The sequence below is a fragment of the Aythya marila genome (assembly GCF_965140915.1).
Source record: "Aythya marila genome assembly, chromosome: 10".
Lineage (NCBI taxonomy): Eukaryota > Metazoa > Chordata > Aves > Anseriformes > Anatidae > Aythya > Aythya marila.
The window spans coordinates 18,268,887-18,285,700 of record NC_139051.1 but is presented as its reverse complement, the minus strand read 5'-3'; the positions used below and the strand labels follow the sequence as shown (position 1 = coordinate 18,285,700).

General features: G+C 37.7%; 1 protein-coding gene across 8 annotated transcripts in view; it reads left to right on the top strand.

The window, feature by feature from the left end:
• Positions 1-16,814, top strand: part of IQSEC1 (IQ motif and Sec7 domain ArfGEF 1) — a 348,151-nt gene that overhangs the window by 152,662 nt on the left and 178,675 nt on the right. For 4 of the 8 annotated variants that reach the window (XM_082768431.1, XM_082768435.1, XM_082768436.1 and 1 more), the window contains exon 3: positions 12,949-13,035. The exons of the other annotated variants lie outside the window; for them this stretch is intronic. In XM_082768431.1, the coding sequence (XP_082624557.1) occupies positions 12,949-13,035 (87 nt within the window). The remainder of the gene's footprint in view (positions 1-12,948; positions 13,036-16,814) is intronic. 8 annotated transcript variants of the gene reach the window in all.

Below are 16,814 nucleotides of genomic sequence, written 5' to 3'. Positions count from 1 at the left end.
TGTGCATGGTACTATATCCCAAATCATTCAAGATGATTTTCAGCCTTCATTTAAAACAAACAAGCCAACAATTAGTAGAGGGTCATTTTGATTTGTAAATGTTATCTGGTGTATGAATTACAGCTCATGCGGTGAGTAAGTTTTGGTGACCCTACAAAGGCTATCATGTATACTGCTGTTTGACTTTGTTTGGATGATTTGTTTATTTGTTGCTGTAATGAAAGGAACAGAAATCTGAGCAGAGAGAACCCATTTTTGGAAATGCTTCACTGGCTGCGTACACAGATTAATAATGGTAGGAATTAGTAGAACTGAATGCTTACTGTGACATGCAGCACCTGATGAAACCCATAGGAGTTCTTCCCAATTTCAGTGTCTTTTCAGAGTCTTTCTTTGTATTTAATACTTTGAAATCAAACTTGTTATGGTAATAGTTTGGGCATCTTATATCTAGGACTTTCCACGGAGTGGTGTTGAATAACGTACTGTACCAAGTATCTTGCTGAGTGGACCTCATAGCATCAGGAAAAAGTGTAACCTTCATGTTCCAAATCTGTCCTACTTACTATATTTTTCATATATATATATATATATATATATATATTTATGTATATATAAAGACTTTTTGAAGTTAAAATCATAGGCTAGATAGTTGGTACACTTACTAACTTCACATCATAGTATTCAATCAATTGTTAAAACATTTTAATTTCTTCTGCTAAAATACAAACATGGGCAGGCTTTATCATACGTTTACACATCAGGACAACTTCATATGACCAGGGGAGAACTGATGAAGGTAATGGACTAAAGATATATGACCTCAAACAGCAACCTGAGCACACTCTTAACATATAGTATGCAAGTTGCTCTGTTACCTTGAATAATATGGTAGGGGCTCAGATGGGTTTAGAACCAGATGGTGGTTTTTCAGTTATCTTTTTCTGAACACTTCAGACAGAAAACTTGAACAAAACACAAGACAAAATGCTATGCATAACAAAAAATTGATTACTATTGTCCTGTCTAAAGTTAAAATTTCAATGCTATTCATTACAGAATAGGAATAGCTCTTATATTATGAATGCATCTTTCTTATGTGAAGAAAACATTCAGAAAGCTCAGTTACTGCTTTTGGGAAAGCTTGTTACTAAAACTGTTGTAGGAAACCTAAGTGAAGAAGCAGTAGGAATCACATCTAAAGATGTGTGGGTACAGAACTCAACATGCATGCAGCAGCTGAGAGCCTTTCAGTAGCATTAGCATTTGTGGAATCCAGATAATGCATCTTGTACAATTTACTTTTGCTTATTGATTTGGCTTTTCAGTCTTGTTTTTTCTTACTCCTGAAAACTGGACTTTTGAAAAAATAGCTTAAGTGATTAACTGTTACACAGAACCTGGTTTAGTTATGGGACCAAAGTGTTTCCTTCTGAAATGATTATCATCCATTTAACACCTTTCTGAATACCTGAATAATTTATTCTTCATTTCTCATTGTCTGTGCACTGTGCTGCTGGACACCTGCAGAAACTAGATTTGAAAACAGAAGAATCAGACCAACCTGACGAGACTGTTTGTATATCCTCTACCTTATAGAGCAGTGGTGATTAAGTTGTGTGAATTTAGAGTAGGTTGGAAAGCCATTTTATAGGACTCTTTATGGAAGGGCTTTATTTTCTTATCAGGCATTTATCTTTGTGATGTATTGATTGCTGTTAGAAGGTTTTGGCTGTGATGTGCAATTTCACAGTACATGTGCACCTTTTAGAATTTCTTCAGTGCTTTGTATTTAGTATCTGTTAAGAATGAGGTAGCATTTAAATCATAGAAAGACTTCTCTGGAAAATGGAAAGATACCTTTCAGCTCTCTTCAGTGCAATAGAAAAAAACACTTGATTCTGTGAATTTGTGGAAACGGTGTTTAGCTTGCAAAATTAGCAGATACCAAGCAATCATGTTTCGGTTTTGCAGTGTTATACATGTGTGTATTCAAGGCGTGGATGCTTTAAATCAGGCTTACAACATGGGATGGGGACATTTTGCTAGGGAGCCTGGTCCAAGCCATGAGCCTGCATTAGACTTTCAGGATCAGCCTCACAGCGAAGGTTTTGTGAGCTTTATAAATAAATCTGTTTTGGAATTGCCACATGAGACAAAACTGTATAGCATGCTTTCTGCAGTGTGGGGCAGCGTCATGTCAAGTGTATGTTTAGACAGATGTAGCTTTCTGAAAATGAATACCGACTAAGTACCTGTTGATGCAGTATCCAAGCATTATGGGCTAATTACGGGGGGAAATGGAGAACTTTGGGACTCATCTCTCAGTTGCGGTTTCCTATTGCACTGATGTAGCTCTACCACATGGGGGTGACCCTGGGGCTGTGGCTTCCCTGAAAATTCTATAAATGGCCATAAAATATATTTTGTAATGATGGAAGGGGTAAGGTGATTAGGTAAAACTAAATGCATGTCAGTTAAATAAGATTTTGATGTTGGTTTCCAGAGGAGCAGGAATTTGTGTGGCAGATAAGTGGGGGTGGGGGAGAGTTAGAAGCTAATTGCTCAGCTTTAGGCAGATGACTGACCAAAGGGGAGCAACTTGGGGTGTTTTTAACAAAAGACAGTCCTTTGCAAATCAGTATTATATAAAGATCATCAGAAAATCTCATGCCGTACCTTTTTCTTATTGTTGTTTTTTCCCAAAGTTACATAATTTAGCAGCATCTCTGACAGTTCATGCTTCTCTTTATCCTGGGGAACTTCATAGGTAATGCTGTGATAAGTAGCATTTGGCTGACCACCTGCTCTCTCTTACTCTGGCAGTATTACAACTGGCTATGGAACGGCTATGAACTGATCACTTGACCATGGCAAATGAGCTGCCCTCATCAGTGTGTTCTGGTATATATTTAACTTAATAATATGAGCAGATGGTCATTATATTGATTCATGAAGCAAGGGAGGAAGCTTGGCTACGTTGATAATGTAAGGCCTTAGCATTGAGCTTTGGAGTGGGGCAGTAAGCAAGGAAAGGAAAAAGGAACTTCTTAAATTTTATTTTTGAATAAAGAACTACTATGGACAGGAATTAAATAAACCAAGGTTGTGACTCATCAAGCCTGGTCATTTACCCGGAGGTAGAGACTGTTAGTGGTTACTGCACAGGAATGATGTTGCTGAAGTCCTGTTGCATCACTGATGGTGCTTAAAAAAGAGGGGAAGGCAATGGGAGGGCAGTGTCTTGCAGCTATGAAACTTCTCACTCTGGCATTGCTATTAATGCTGAGTCTTTTAAGGAAATATTGAAGGAAAAGGTCGTATTTAAGTAATAATTTGGTGATTTTTACAAACAGCTACTTTGCTAATTGTCATCCTATTAACTATGGTAAAACTGGATTTAAACATGAAGCTAATTTTATTAAATATTCAGCAACTATCCTTGTTAGCTGAACTAGTAAGTTTACAAATTCCCAGCTTGGATCAGCTCAAAGGATCAGCTTGATTTAGTTATTCATTTTGTAATTTGCACACGAGAAACGCTATGCACAGAAGAGCATTCTCTTGAGCAGGAACTTAATCTCGTGTTTTGGTTCCTGTTTCTCCTCGTTGCTGATTAGCTTTGCTGTCTTATCGGTTTATGTCATAGTATGTGACTATAAATTGACTTTGCAGTGAAGAGGGAATACGGTTTGTCTTCACAGATGCTGCTGTTACCATGGAGATAAAAGGACCAATGGCCTTTTCTTGGTTTGGACTGTACTACAGTGTTCATATAGAGACGGTGCATTCGAAAATGCATCATTTGGTGCTTTTAAATTCCAGTCTAAATACCAAATGAGAAAGCATATTATTTTTTCTTGGTGATGAAGTTTAATAATAAACATAGATTTGGGACTTTTTCTGGAAGCAGAAAGCAAGCCCACAAGGATTGTGAAAACAATGTGGCTGGTTTATGCTTGCTAAACCTCCTCTCTGGGAAAAACCTTTTGGCTTTGCAAAATATAACCCTGTAGAGCCTTTGGGTTTATCTGATGCAGTGTTTGATGCTGGTTACATCACCAGCTTACTTATCTGTGATGTTTCTCTGTGGCTGATCTTGAATGAGCATGTAAAAGCTGTGAATGTGATTCTTTTTTTTTTTCTTAAGAAAGCTTTTCTACCTCAGACTGCTTGAAAGAAAATATAAGTACCAAATCCACAACACATTCAAGGATGGCTTGCAGAAGGTGTTATTTGTGAGTACCTTTTCCTTCTTCATCTGTCATCACGTCTCTGATATCTGTGTTGAGGATTCCAGAAGTGGGAGTAGTGATCAGTTTATTGTTTGGTAGGTTTCTTTCCACGAACCATTTTTAGGGTGTTACCTTTTTGGCAGATGAATTATTTCTATATTAGAAATGCACAGATGATGGTTGTGTTTATGCATGTGAGTATTTAAAGATTTAACCTAATGAAAGTGAATAAGCCAATATTAAGCAGAAGAAAAGAAAATAATGAGAAGAAAAAAAAAAAAAAAAACACAACAGTTTGTGTAAAAGCAATGTAGGATGCTAGGTATTCTGTCTATGATGAGTCAAGAATCTCTTCCATTTTGTTTGAATGCTTTGTCATATTAAAGTATAATCTGTCTTTTAAATGCATAAATACTTACAGAAAGAAATGGACTACAGTCGTAAAGCAATATAACATCAATAAAGCAAAATATTGTTGTGTTTTTATTGTGGTATGTATGCTTGCTCATATCCTAAAGATGCATTAATTGTTTATTATTTACTTGAACAGTTTCTCAAACATTACAGTCATCACAGCAGGAGTTTAGTATTTTGTTCACTGAATGCAGCACAGCAGCTCTTCACATGAGTTGTCACGTTTGGCAGAATGGCTGAGTGTTCATCCACTTGTAGCCAGAGGAAGGGCAATGCTAAAGTTTGCATACGATTTGTGGCATCAGCATACAGCTACGTACAGCAAGCACAGTGGGCAGTTTTATTCAGCTGAATTCTGGTGGTTCCACATGACTCTGAGCTTTCTCTTAAAGTGTAGTGCAATGTTGTTCTACTTGAGATAAAAATCAGAACACAATACACACAACTGTGCAGTTATGTTGTCCTCTACCACCCACCCTCACCTCCATCAGTGGTTCACTTCTAATCCACTGTTTTGAAATGGCTGTACCTGGTGTTTGCATTTCTGAACTCTGGTTAAAAATCCTCTGCTTTTCAGGTTATATTTAGTTTTGCCGAAGGATCTTATATTAAGGAGATGCAGTTGTGGTCTGTAGGTGTTGTCAATTATTTTAATAGTGCCCATGAGGGTCCTAATTGAGTAAATCTAGCTCATGTTCAGTAGCACTTTCCACATGCAGACATAGTAAGTTCAACCATTCAAGAGTAAAATTGCTAGTAATGAGAATTGAGAGTATTGAAATCTGTTCTTAAGTTTTCTCGAGCCTTTTGTTTTACAGAGACTGTATGAATGGTTAAGTTGAAATGCTTGAAAATGAGTGAAAACTTGGAACTGTACATAGGAAGTTCAAACAAGAAAAGTACGTTTGGAAAACAGGTTGTAGTCTTCAAGGTATATATGGATCGGCTTTGAAATAATGCCTTATGTTTATACAAGGGAGAAATCATTTGTGTTAGACTCCATTTTTCTTTGAGTGCTGTGATTCTGGGATTTTGTGACTCTCAGTAGGGGACAGAATTTCTTACAGTGTTTATTGTGCAGTGTTAAAGAATATCTCATCTCTGTAGGTTACTTTCTTTAACAGCGATGATGCAGTCTTATTTGTAGAACCATTTTGTGCTGTATTTTCCTATATTACTGCTTACGTTTTTGATATCTTTTACCTGCCTCAGCACAATGCTGTAGAAAACAAGATGTGAACTATGACTTCTGTTATTCTGAATTCTGACTCATCTTTAAGAATGAGAAGAAAGTAAATGCTAATAGTTGAAAAGAAGAAAAATGTAAGCCTAGGGTTCTTTTAGAGCCAACTCTGTAGAATATGTATGCAGAAGGGAGGGGTTATATACACACAAATTCTCCATATTCTTTAAAACTGATCTGTTCCAAACTGTAATAACATATGTTAAGTAGTTGGAGACACAAGCTCGTTAATGCATGAGTTAGTTTGGAGATGAGGATTTAAATACGTTAAGTCTTGTTGACATTCTAGTAATATACACACTAAGGACTTTTACGTTTTAAAACGCGTCTTTTTTACATTTTACGTTTGAAATAGAAAATGGAAAAACAAACAAACAACAACAAAAAAAGCCTGGATTGCTGTTTAGCTTTTTTAAGAACAGCAGCGATGTCAAACTACTAGGATCAGCAAAGCGTTGCTTTTTCAGATGCTATACTGAGTAGAGCATATGTCATTGTACCATTGTTTTAAGTAATAGGATTTCCATTGCTGTAAATTTCTTATGGTTTATCTGTTTAATTTCATTCTTTGCACATTACTATTATTCCTTTTCCATGAGCATCAAATCCAATATATATAGGCACCAGTATTTAGGTGTGGTTTTACTATGATTAACACTGTGAAATTATAAATGTGGCTGTATTCTCTAATGTGACTTGCACTTTCGTGAGAAATTCTGGGACCTATATTAATGAAGTAAGAAACGTAGAAAAGATGAAGTGAATCTATCAATTTTCTGATTTAATTTAAAATTTTTATTTCCTTCTATCCTATGTAGCTTTGTCTCTGCTCTGTTTTATTTCAGGTTTTGAACTATATATTTTTTCTACACATTTAAAAACGGAATAATAAGCAAAAATCATACAAGTACATTTTATTTGTACTGTAAATTTCTGTACATCACCCTTCAGAATAGATATTTTGCATTATGACTTAATCAAAAGGGAAATAATGATCCTAATTATGTGTCTACATATTAACAATCTTAATTAAGTTCACCGTAGTTAACAGTTAACCCACTACTAAAAACTGCCTAAAAACTATGTGTTGGTCACGATGTAAAAGGATCATCTTTTGTCTGTTTATGTAGGCTAATACTTCATTTTCTCAAAACCAAAAAGTTTATAATAATTATTTTTTATGTAATGTTAATAAGCATTGTGCTATAGGATGGGGCAAAAATAACAGATGTGTGTCTTGTTTAGTATGTTGTGATGGTACTGGTCTTGTTCTCCCAAGAGGAGATGATTATTTTAAAGCCCTTTGGTGGAGGAGAGGTCAGTGAAAGCCTACCTTATTTTATTTTATTATTAAATCTATCTATGGACACTTAAATTGGAAATACATAAAGGGCAGTATTTTTCCAAACATGAACCTATCAGTTTGCATTTGTATTGTAACATGTACAAATGCTGATTTTTTTTCATCATCATCATTGTGATGATGACTGAATTTTATTTATTATTGAACAAAATTCAGTGGTCTGTACTCTAGCCTGCCTGTGCTTAATTGGGTTACACGACCACTGTGTGGTGAGGGGGGAGATGGAGGGAAGGAGGGAGATGCCAACGTTGCAGGTCCTGAACATGTGGTTGTGCTATTTTGTGATGTCTGGCTGCTTTTTCTATTTGTCCTCTGAGTCAGGCTGCTCTGACAGGTAATTTGATTGATGTTTACTGGACATGATGTGTCTTGTTACCTTCCTGTGATACGGTGCCCAAGCTGTGTGCAGAAAGCTATCATGTTGGAAGGAAATGATAGGAATAACGTTCTGGAAAATATATTAGTTGTAATCCTTTATAGTGTGTGAAGATCTTTGCCATATAAGCTCAAAGGCCTTTTTTACATATGCGACTGTAGAAGCATTTTTAGCATTTAATTTCTTGTAGTTGCTTTTCAATAAATTATGTATAAGACTGCAATTAATAAGAACACTGTAAAAAAAAGCATAGTATTTTCCATGGGCCAGCACTGCCTCTCCTTGACATACTTGACCACAAATTGCTGGACATAAAATAGGACAAATTAAGTAAATAAATAAATAAATAAATAAATCGTCAGTGCTACTTCAAAAGCCAAAATCATAATGTCCTGTGTATTTGGGCTGAAAATCTGAGGAGTAAGAGGAATACCTCTGATGCCAGAACAGTAGGAATTTGTCCTTGTGGATGTAAATGGGTCATCTGCTAGGTCACATCTTAGTGGATGTGTCTGCAGACAGCTACAGTCAAACTTAGGTTGAGGAGTTTGTATGAGTTGCCGTATAAAGCTATCTGCCATTTTATCTCCTGTGATGAATTTCTGAATCGTCTCGTGGGTGCAGTTAATGCATTGAAAGCCTTTCTTGTGTGATTAACCACATTCATTATCAAAATTTTATCTGGAGTCAATATAAGCTTGTATTACTGTGATTTTTATTGTCGGCCACCTTTATGGAAGTCAATTTGTTTTTATTTCAAATTTTATTTGTCTCTAAATAAATGATTAGGTTTATTAAATAAGCACAGGACAGACTTTACTTGTTCTTACCTCTGGTCTTTTCTAATCTCAGCTGTAGCCATAGCTCTGGATTGAGACGAGAAAAACAAAAACAAAACAAAAAAAACTATCAACTTGTACAATAATGTTATTCTTCATCAGGTTAAAATATGATTAAAATGCAAGTATTCATTTTATTAGCTGTAGGAAGTAATCCAAACAAATAAATCACTCTAAGCTACCTCAGATGCCAATGAAGTGAATGAGTTTATATAGCAGATGAACTCGTCCACCACTTGTGCTATTTACAAGTCAGTTTGACGATGGATCTTTGTCCCCTAGCACCAGGCACACAAACCGACTTGGGCAGTTTCAGGAGGCTGTTCTGGTGCCCATTTTTGGTGGTACTTGTACTTCCTCACTAGAACACAGTACCTGATGGAACATGTACCAGAAGAAAAGGGAGAATACTGGCAGATGGAGGCGACAGATTGCTGCTTCGTACGAGGAAGAGGAGCAGTGAATGTAGTAAGAGGGCTACAGAAAAATGTGGTAGTTAAGGTGAGCTGACGTACCTGCTGGTCCCATCAGCAGCATTACAAAGACATCATTTCTTCTGATTCAGGCCTGTGCTAATACAGCTTTCCTAAGTACCCGTGAGATAATAGTTTCTTCTGTTTGAAAGCTGGTAATCTTGTTAGGGAGAAGTTCTAAGAAAGTAATGGTTTAATAATTCCATCAATCTACTGACAGATTTATATACGGTTACAATTAAACACTGGCAGCATAAAAAGGGTTGGATATCACATCCTGCACTACGCACCATGTGCCATTCGGTTTGGAGGACAAGCCTTGTGCAGGCTCCCGGCATTTCCCTGGGTGGATGCAGTGTCCGCCACCACGGGTCGTGCAGCGGCACTGCCCAGATCCCAGCAGCGGGAGGACAGCTAGCAGCCTGCTAAGGGCACGTTTGGGAAACTGATAGAGAATAGCCCGATGAAGCAGAAGTAATTAGAAGTAAATAGGTGGGTTCTCAGGTTATTTTAAAACCAGTATTGAGAAATATGTCTGAGTTTAGGAGGCTTGTTGGTGATTGTAGGAGAAAATGAGCAAATGTTGGCTTGTGGTTATAGCTTTCCGTGATAATCTAGTTCTTCTTATTTGTACTTCTAAGCAAGACTCTAGTCCCAAAATAATAAATACAAAGGGCTTTTTTGTTCTGCTGATGAATACAAAAGTAATGTTAAAATGAGTGGTTTCTAATGGCAAATATGGGAATTTATATAGAAGGTAAAGGAACAGTTAAACCTACTTAGGGTCTGCATACTAATGCTGCAGCTTAGACTTGCTTAATGCTGGCCTCCCAAGGGAGATGTGATTTCGAAGTTTTATCATAGAATTTATTTTGGATTTAGTTCTGTTTTTACTGTATTAGTAGTCTGTTCTCAAAAGAATTTAAAAATATAAATAAATAAAAATTTATCAAGTGATTCCCTGTCCATGAGTACCTGGGGGGAGCTGGAAAAAACTGCCTGGAGGTGGGAAATTACCACAACATCCCGTGGAAGCTTTGCCATGCTTTAGAAGCTGAATTGCCCAGAAGCAACATTCATCAATTTAGTCATTTGTCTTGTGTCAGTTCTGAAGTATCTGTTTTAACATGAAGTATCATCGGCTCAAGATGCAAAACCTAAACAGGGCCAAGTATGATACTGTAAAGAGAGGCGGCGATCACTGCTCCTAATTTAAATATATTTCTTACGATGTCTTCAGCTGTTATGACTTAAATCCTTAAATCAATTCTATTTTGAGTGCAAACTTGTGTTGAAGGCCGATTGAAATATCTATCTTACAAGTTGTGTTGTTGTTGGTTTTTTTTAAAGTAACTTTAATCTTGAACTTTTCCTGATATAATTCAGAGGAGAAAATATGGAAGTACTGCTTTAGCATGCAACTAATGTACAAAATGCCACATACTGATCTTAAATTGTGTTGGTAGAAGGTGAATTTGCTTTGGGTAAAATCAGTTTTCTGATGGGGCTGTAAGTCTGAGCATCACCTGTTATCAGGCTGACTGGGCATCAGTCAGTGGATCCTGGAGGAACCAAAACACTCGGTCAAGATATCCCTGGATTTTGAAGTTTGGAGCAGAGTCCAAACCTCATGTCTGCTGCTGTAACTAGCTGGATAAAGAGCCCGGTGTCTCTGAGCAGGAAGGGGCTGAAATGTAGCTTTACATATTGAGCATGTCTTTAACATCTGGAATGTTCTTGCTGAACCCAGCAATATGTGGTAACGTAATTACAAGTCTGCAGTTGAACAGTTTGTCATCTGTTTTGTCTGTTCCGTACCTGCACCTGTAAGACAGTCGGGTGCCAGTGTAGTTGCTACCTGACAAACCTTTAGTGCTTCTTATTTGCTATCAAGGTGACTGGACTTTTGCATTTCTACTGCACCTTCGAAAAGAAACTCAAAGCAGTTGGGCTCCTAACCAGTCTTGTGCAATAGGTGAGTATTAACCGTAACTGCAGAGGAGGACACTGAAACTGCAGAGAGGACTTCTGTTGCTTTGGTATTTTTGGAACATGGGAAGGTCGGAGGAGGATACATTTCTGGAACCTCGTGGGCAGAAGCTTTTGGGGATAGCCAGGAGCAAACTCTGTTCAAAATATTTTGTTGTGCACAAGTAAATCCAGGGAGATTCATTCATATGTTTACTGGTTTATTCTGTGAAGAAGAAAATGCTATTAGTGAGAATAGAAAAACTTGTATAGGAGAAAAAGGGTGGGAGTAAGGGAGGCCTGGGACACCCTCACGCTAATCTCCTTTTGCTTCTACTGGCAAACTTAGGTATTCACAAAGCAGGACGTGGTGATTTCATCAGTGTGATCCCTTTCCCTACCCAATGTGAGACTTTGTCATGCAGTGTGCACTTATAGCGTACTACCCTGGTTCTGTCAGTGTGTGGAGCAGCTTGTGTGAATATCATTTTTCTCTTGTCAGAAAATACAGCTTTTACATGTTCTAACTGCTTTTATCATGGTCCATCATGTTTTTGGTAACATTATCCATCTTCCTATAGAATCATTCTGGCCTTCTTTCTAAGGCGCCCAAAGGTGTCACCACTCAGTTTGCTCTGGGAGGCATTAGCAGGGTATGTCCCATGATAGCAATCTGCCCAATGACTGAATTGGGTTGTGATTGGCTTTCCAAAAGCTCAGGTACTTTACAGATGTTTCCATCAGTTGCCATCTTTAAACAGAAAATCCGACTCATCTTGGCTGTGCAGTTGCTGACACACAGTTGGCAACAGAAATCAGAACAGGTTGACCTTGCAGGGTTCCTTTTTTTTTTTTTTTTCTTTTTTTTTCTTCTTTTTTTTTTTTTTGAGGATTAGTGACCAACGCATTTCTCAAAAAGGCCAACATTTTTTTGCATAACCACTCTGTTTGGCTCTATGAGAGAGTGACCTCATAGGATTTGTTTTTAGCCTCAGGGATCCAGAAGAATCAAAATCAATCTCTTGACTCATTTGTCAAGATGCCAAGCAAAATGTGTGTGTGTACATACATACACAGTCTATTAGATAGTCAGCTTGGATTCTTTTCAGTAAATGAGGATTTTCAGTTTAATGGCTATTTCTTCCATGTGTACACACTGCAAGATTAGGAAATATTTAAATTTTATGATTTCTTAGAGGAATTATATGTTTTAGGAAATTTGGTTAGGTGGTTTTATCATGGGTGCCTTATTGTGCTAAATCTTCTTTAACGTTTCTGGGCAAAAACATCAAATCTGCTAAGTGTACTCTATGTTGCTTAAAAGATCGTCTAAGCTTTACTTCAGATGCAGTACCTCATTGTTTTGCACCTCGTGTGTGTTTTTAACAATACAATCATTATCTGGACTGCAGGACATCTTTTTGCATTGTAAAACTTTTTTTTTCCTCATGCTTTGAACAAATGACATCAATTAAATTTGTATCGCGCATTTCAGAATATTGTTTAAAATCTGGGTGAAGCTTAGATTCTTTCAAATTTGTAAGTGGCGTATTGCAGCCTGCGTATAATAACTGGGCCTGAAGAAATCTTCTGTCCTTACTCATCCCATTGTGCCTCCTCATGCTTAAGCACTGCGTTTGGAATGCCATTAACAAAGAAACAGCATGACTGGTGCAGAGTAACATCCAAGTCTGAAGTTCCATTTCCATAGGAATTTTAACCCTCAGTGTTTATCTTTTGCCTCTGTTCCACACAGCAAGGCAAAAACAAAGTCTTAAATTGGCATTTTATTTTTATGTTGCAACAAAACTTTGATTCTTCATTGCAAGAGTTCATCACTGCCATTTTTGATGTGTATATTAAACTACGGGACTACTTCCCTCCTCATTTCCTGGGATTCAGAATTGACAGCTGCATTTCAAATTTCATTCAGACTTATCAAGAGTTTCAAATATACCTACTAGCACCTGCTTTTCCCTAAAAAGCCCCTTTCCAAACACTTGGTTTTTTGACTTTGTGTTTTTCCTTGTGTCGTAGGTCTTTAAATACTCTGCACCAGTTTTGCTGTCCAGCTCCATTGTACCATACCCAGCTAGCTGTCCCTGCCACACACTCAGAGTACAGGTAAGAGTAGATATGGTCCACACATTTTTTATTTGTGAAGAGACATCGAATGTTATGATTTGAAAAAAGAAAAGGAATAGCACTTTAAGGTAAATAAAAAAATAAAAATTAAAATTAAAAAAATAAATAAATAAAAGAAGGAAGAAAAAAGAATTGAGTATTAGGCAAACACACCAAACTAATTTTAACCTCTCATAGGGTAGTTATATTTGCTTCTCTCAGGCACTATTGAATGATACAGTAAAATGGCTTTCATGTGCTTTAAGAGGCACATCACCCTAGACACTTCAAAAGGTAGGAAGAAGCTAACTGTAGGTTTAGTTCTCACATAACTAACATAGCAAGGCATGGAAATTTTCACATCGTTTATGTAGGATATTGTTCTTATGAGCAGCACTGTTTTCTTCTCCTGCCCCCAGGTATTTCATGACAGAATAGCCGTGAATGTAGTGCTTTCAGGGTCAGAGGCATAGACCTGGAAAAGGCTCAGCATTGCTTTTTGATTTGAATGGAAGTAAGGGTTTTTTAACTATAAATGCTGAGCAGAGGCTGCCCTATGTATATCAGAAATATATGGTTTCCAGCCAGTAATGCTTTATTTAACATAGATCTCTTTACTGACTGTGTGTTTTCCAAGTTCTCTTTGATGCATGTGGACAGCAGTAATTACACATCTTAATACAAATCACTGTCAGTGCCAGAGCGTTTTAGTCATCTTAGAGAAGCATCAAAGGACAGGTAACCAAAGTTACCAGAAATGTGAGAACTGTTAAATTGTGCATACATGTCATGAAAAAAAAAAAAAAAAAAAAAAAAAAAAAAAAAGCCTTTAACTTTTACTTTTTGCTATTAGTGATTAACTTAGTGGTAATTGCCAGCTCATGAATACTGTTAGTATCAAAAAATTTAAGTCTGGTGCCGAAAAATCAGCTCACTTTGCACTGGTAATAAGGAAACACAAAATCAAACACTGAATCCTAAATCTGTAAATGCATAAACATACTTCTGATTTTAATCTTTCATGTCTTAGTAATATCTAACCATGCATGCTTGGATCCATCCCTTTGTTTTACACTGGAACATCAGTTTGTATGATTTTTTTTCCTTTCATCAGAACTCTTAGTTTTATTTGGTGGTAGCGAATCTGTAGTTCAGTTGTAAGACAACTTCAACTTGAAGTATTCCTTCAGTGAGGAGCAAGACCTCAACATTATTAGATTCCCATTTGCTTTTTAATAAGGCTTCTGTTTTTTCTTTCTCCTTAGATTATAATGCCTTAATTTTAAGGGTTTGTTAGAGACATTCCTATAGAGACATTGATGGGAAAACCAGTTGTTTCTTGAATGTTTTGATGTCTTGCCCCATGTAGGTTATTATTCATATCTCTAATATATTTTCTGGAATTAAAAACTTAGAGCAGTTTAAATTAAAACTTCCCTATTTCATTACTCATAATAAAATGGTTGAGGGCAGGGACTGGATATGGCCTTGTTCTTCTCTTAGACCTTTTCCCCCACCCCAACACACAAGTTGCCTGGGTAAGATGATTTTTTTCCAGGGGTGGTATAGTTGGGAGTGTGTGACAGGGGCAACCAGCTGCAATACAGGGCTGTATTAGCAAGAGCACAGCCAGCAGGCAAGAAGCATTTCTTCTCTGTCAGCACTTGTGAAACATCATCCCCGGTATGTCTAATAAGGCATCAGGATACTGGTGCAAATCCAGCAGAGGGCCACCAAAGTTGCTGGGCGCTGGGGCGTGTGACAAGAAGGAGAGGCTGGGAGATCAGGGAGCTGCTCCATGTGGAGAAGAGGAGGTTCAGGGCTGTTATGGGCATTATCTCCTTAACGGGAGAGGATGGAGAAGGTGCAGCCAGCTCTTCTGGAAGGTGCACAAGGGCAGCGTGAGAGGCAGCAGATTGCAGCAAGACAGATTCCAGTTAGACACAAGGGGAAGCAAGGGATGGATGTCACTGTGAGGGTGGTCAAACTTCGGTACGGGGTCAGACAAGATGATGTCTCTGTCTCCACCGATACTCAGTCAGCTGGATGCAGCCCTGAGCAATATTGTGTAGCTGGCCAGGGGACTGCACCAGACACTTCAGAAGTCCCTTCAAAGACAAATTATCCTGTGATCCTAAAGCACTCCTCCTTTAGGAAAGGAAAAAATAGTGCTGGATTTTTGTTCTTTGCTGGACTGTTGAATTTATTTTCATATTCTCAGTGATGTGAATGCTGTCCCAGGTAGCATCCTACACACACGCAGTGGTGTGTTTGAGTCAGGCAGTTATAGTCTTCCTTATCAACAGCTCGATTTTTGAAGCTGTTGTATCCAAACTGATAGTTGCAACCTGACACCGCTGTATCTGCAATACCTGCCGAGTACAAACTATGCTCGTTTTTGTAAAAGCCCTGAATACAGTAATCCTCTTGCTGTGAATGAAAATCAGCTACTATAATGCTAGCACAATTAGACTCCTAATTTCCACATACGTTTAATAGTATTAAACTTAGCTTTTGGTCTTCCCATTTATCAATTTATAAATAGAAATAATTGAAAACAATTCAGACAGAAATGGATGCTTCATTCTAACTTCAGATTTGAGGTTTTATTTAGAAAATACACGGAGGGATTAATTTTGTAGCCCTGAATTAAAAATTAAATTTGCTCTGAAAGAAGCAATTAATGAATGCACTACAGTGAAATCTGGAGCATCTCTGATTTGCTGTTAGCTAATTGCTGGATGTTTTATTCACTCCAGCAGTTTTATTTCTAGTCTAGATGATCTTTGTCATCTGTTTTGAATTGTTAATAGGAAAATAATGCATTTTTAATAACTGCAGCTATTGCAGTAATCCCTTGCTTGCTCATTTTACAACGTTCAAAATAGATAGAAATAAAATGAGTTATCTTACATTCTCCTATTGTAAGAAAAATCATAGGAAGCCTATGCACATAACGTACTTTGAGCTAGTTATGTTTGTGTTCCAGTTAGCCCATATGCCTCCTATGTTTGTTCCTTTTGATTTATTCTTGTTTAGAAGTTGGGAAAAAAAAAATAACAGTAATGTCTCCAGCTTGGCTTCCTTAACTCCCTTTCTCTTCCTGCCTCCCAGTGCCTTAAACATAACGTACCCTTGTTCAAAGCTGCAGACTCCATGAGGTGCTCTGTCTTCGTTAGTGTTGCTCTGAATCCAGGTGTTACGTCTGGTGTGAAGGGCAAAGTAAAGGAGATGGTGTCTGGAACCAGAGAGGCTTCAAAAAGGTCCTGGATCTCTGCAGTCTTAGTTGTACTTCGGCTGCTGAGCCTCCTGCCTGGTATGGCCCAGCTTATCTCGGTGGCCTTGCAGCTAGCGTATGTGCAGAGCAAAGCCCGGAGTTACAATGGTATTCAGGGAAAGCAAATTTAATAGTATCTGTTTCTCAGTCAAAGAAAAATCTGGTCCCACATTTTCCAAGCACATTTTCTGTGTAACAAAGTTGAGTTAGAAGTTCAGCCTATCTGTGCAGGTGCCAGGTATCACAGAATCACAGATAGCTTACACTAATAACACGCTTTCACTTTTGTGTACCTCCTAGATGTCAGCTTGGAGTCTAGCCCTTGAACTTTCTGGTGACTCGGCTGTTTGCATCACTCCTCAACACATAGGTCGTATTTACAGGGTGAAGGCAGATGGGTAGCCAACCCTTTTCAGAAGGCTTCCTGCTCTGATGAAATTGAGGTGAGGGAGCAGGCAGGTTGGTTTTGTTGGTGTTAGTGCCTTACAGCCCCAAATCACTG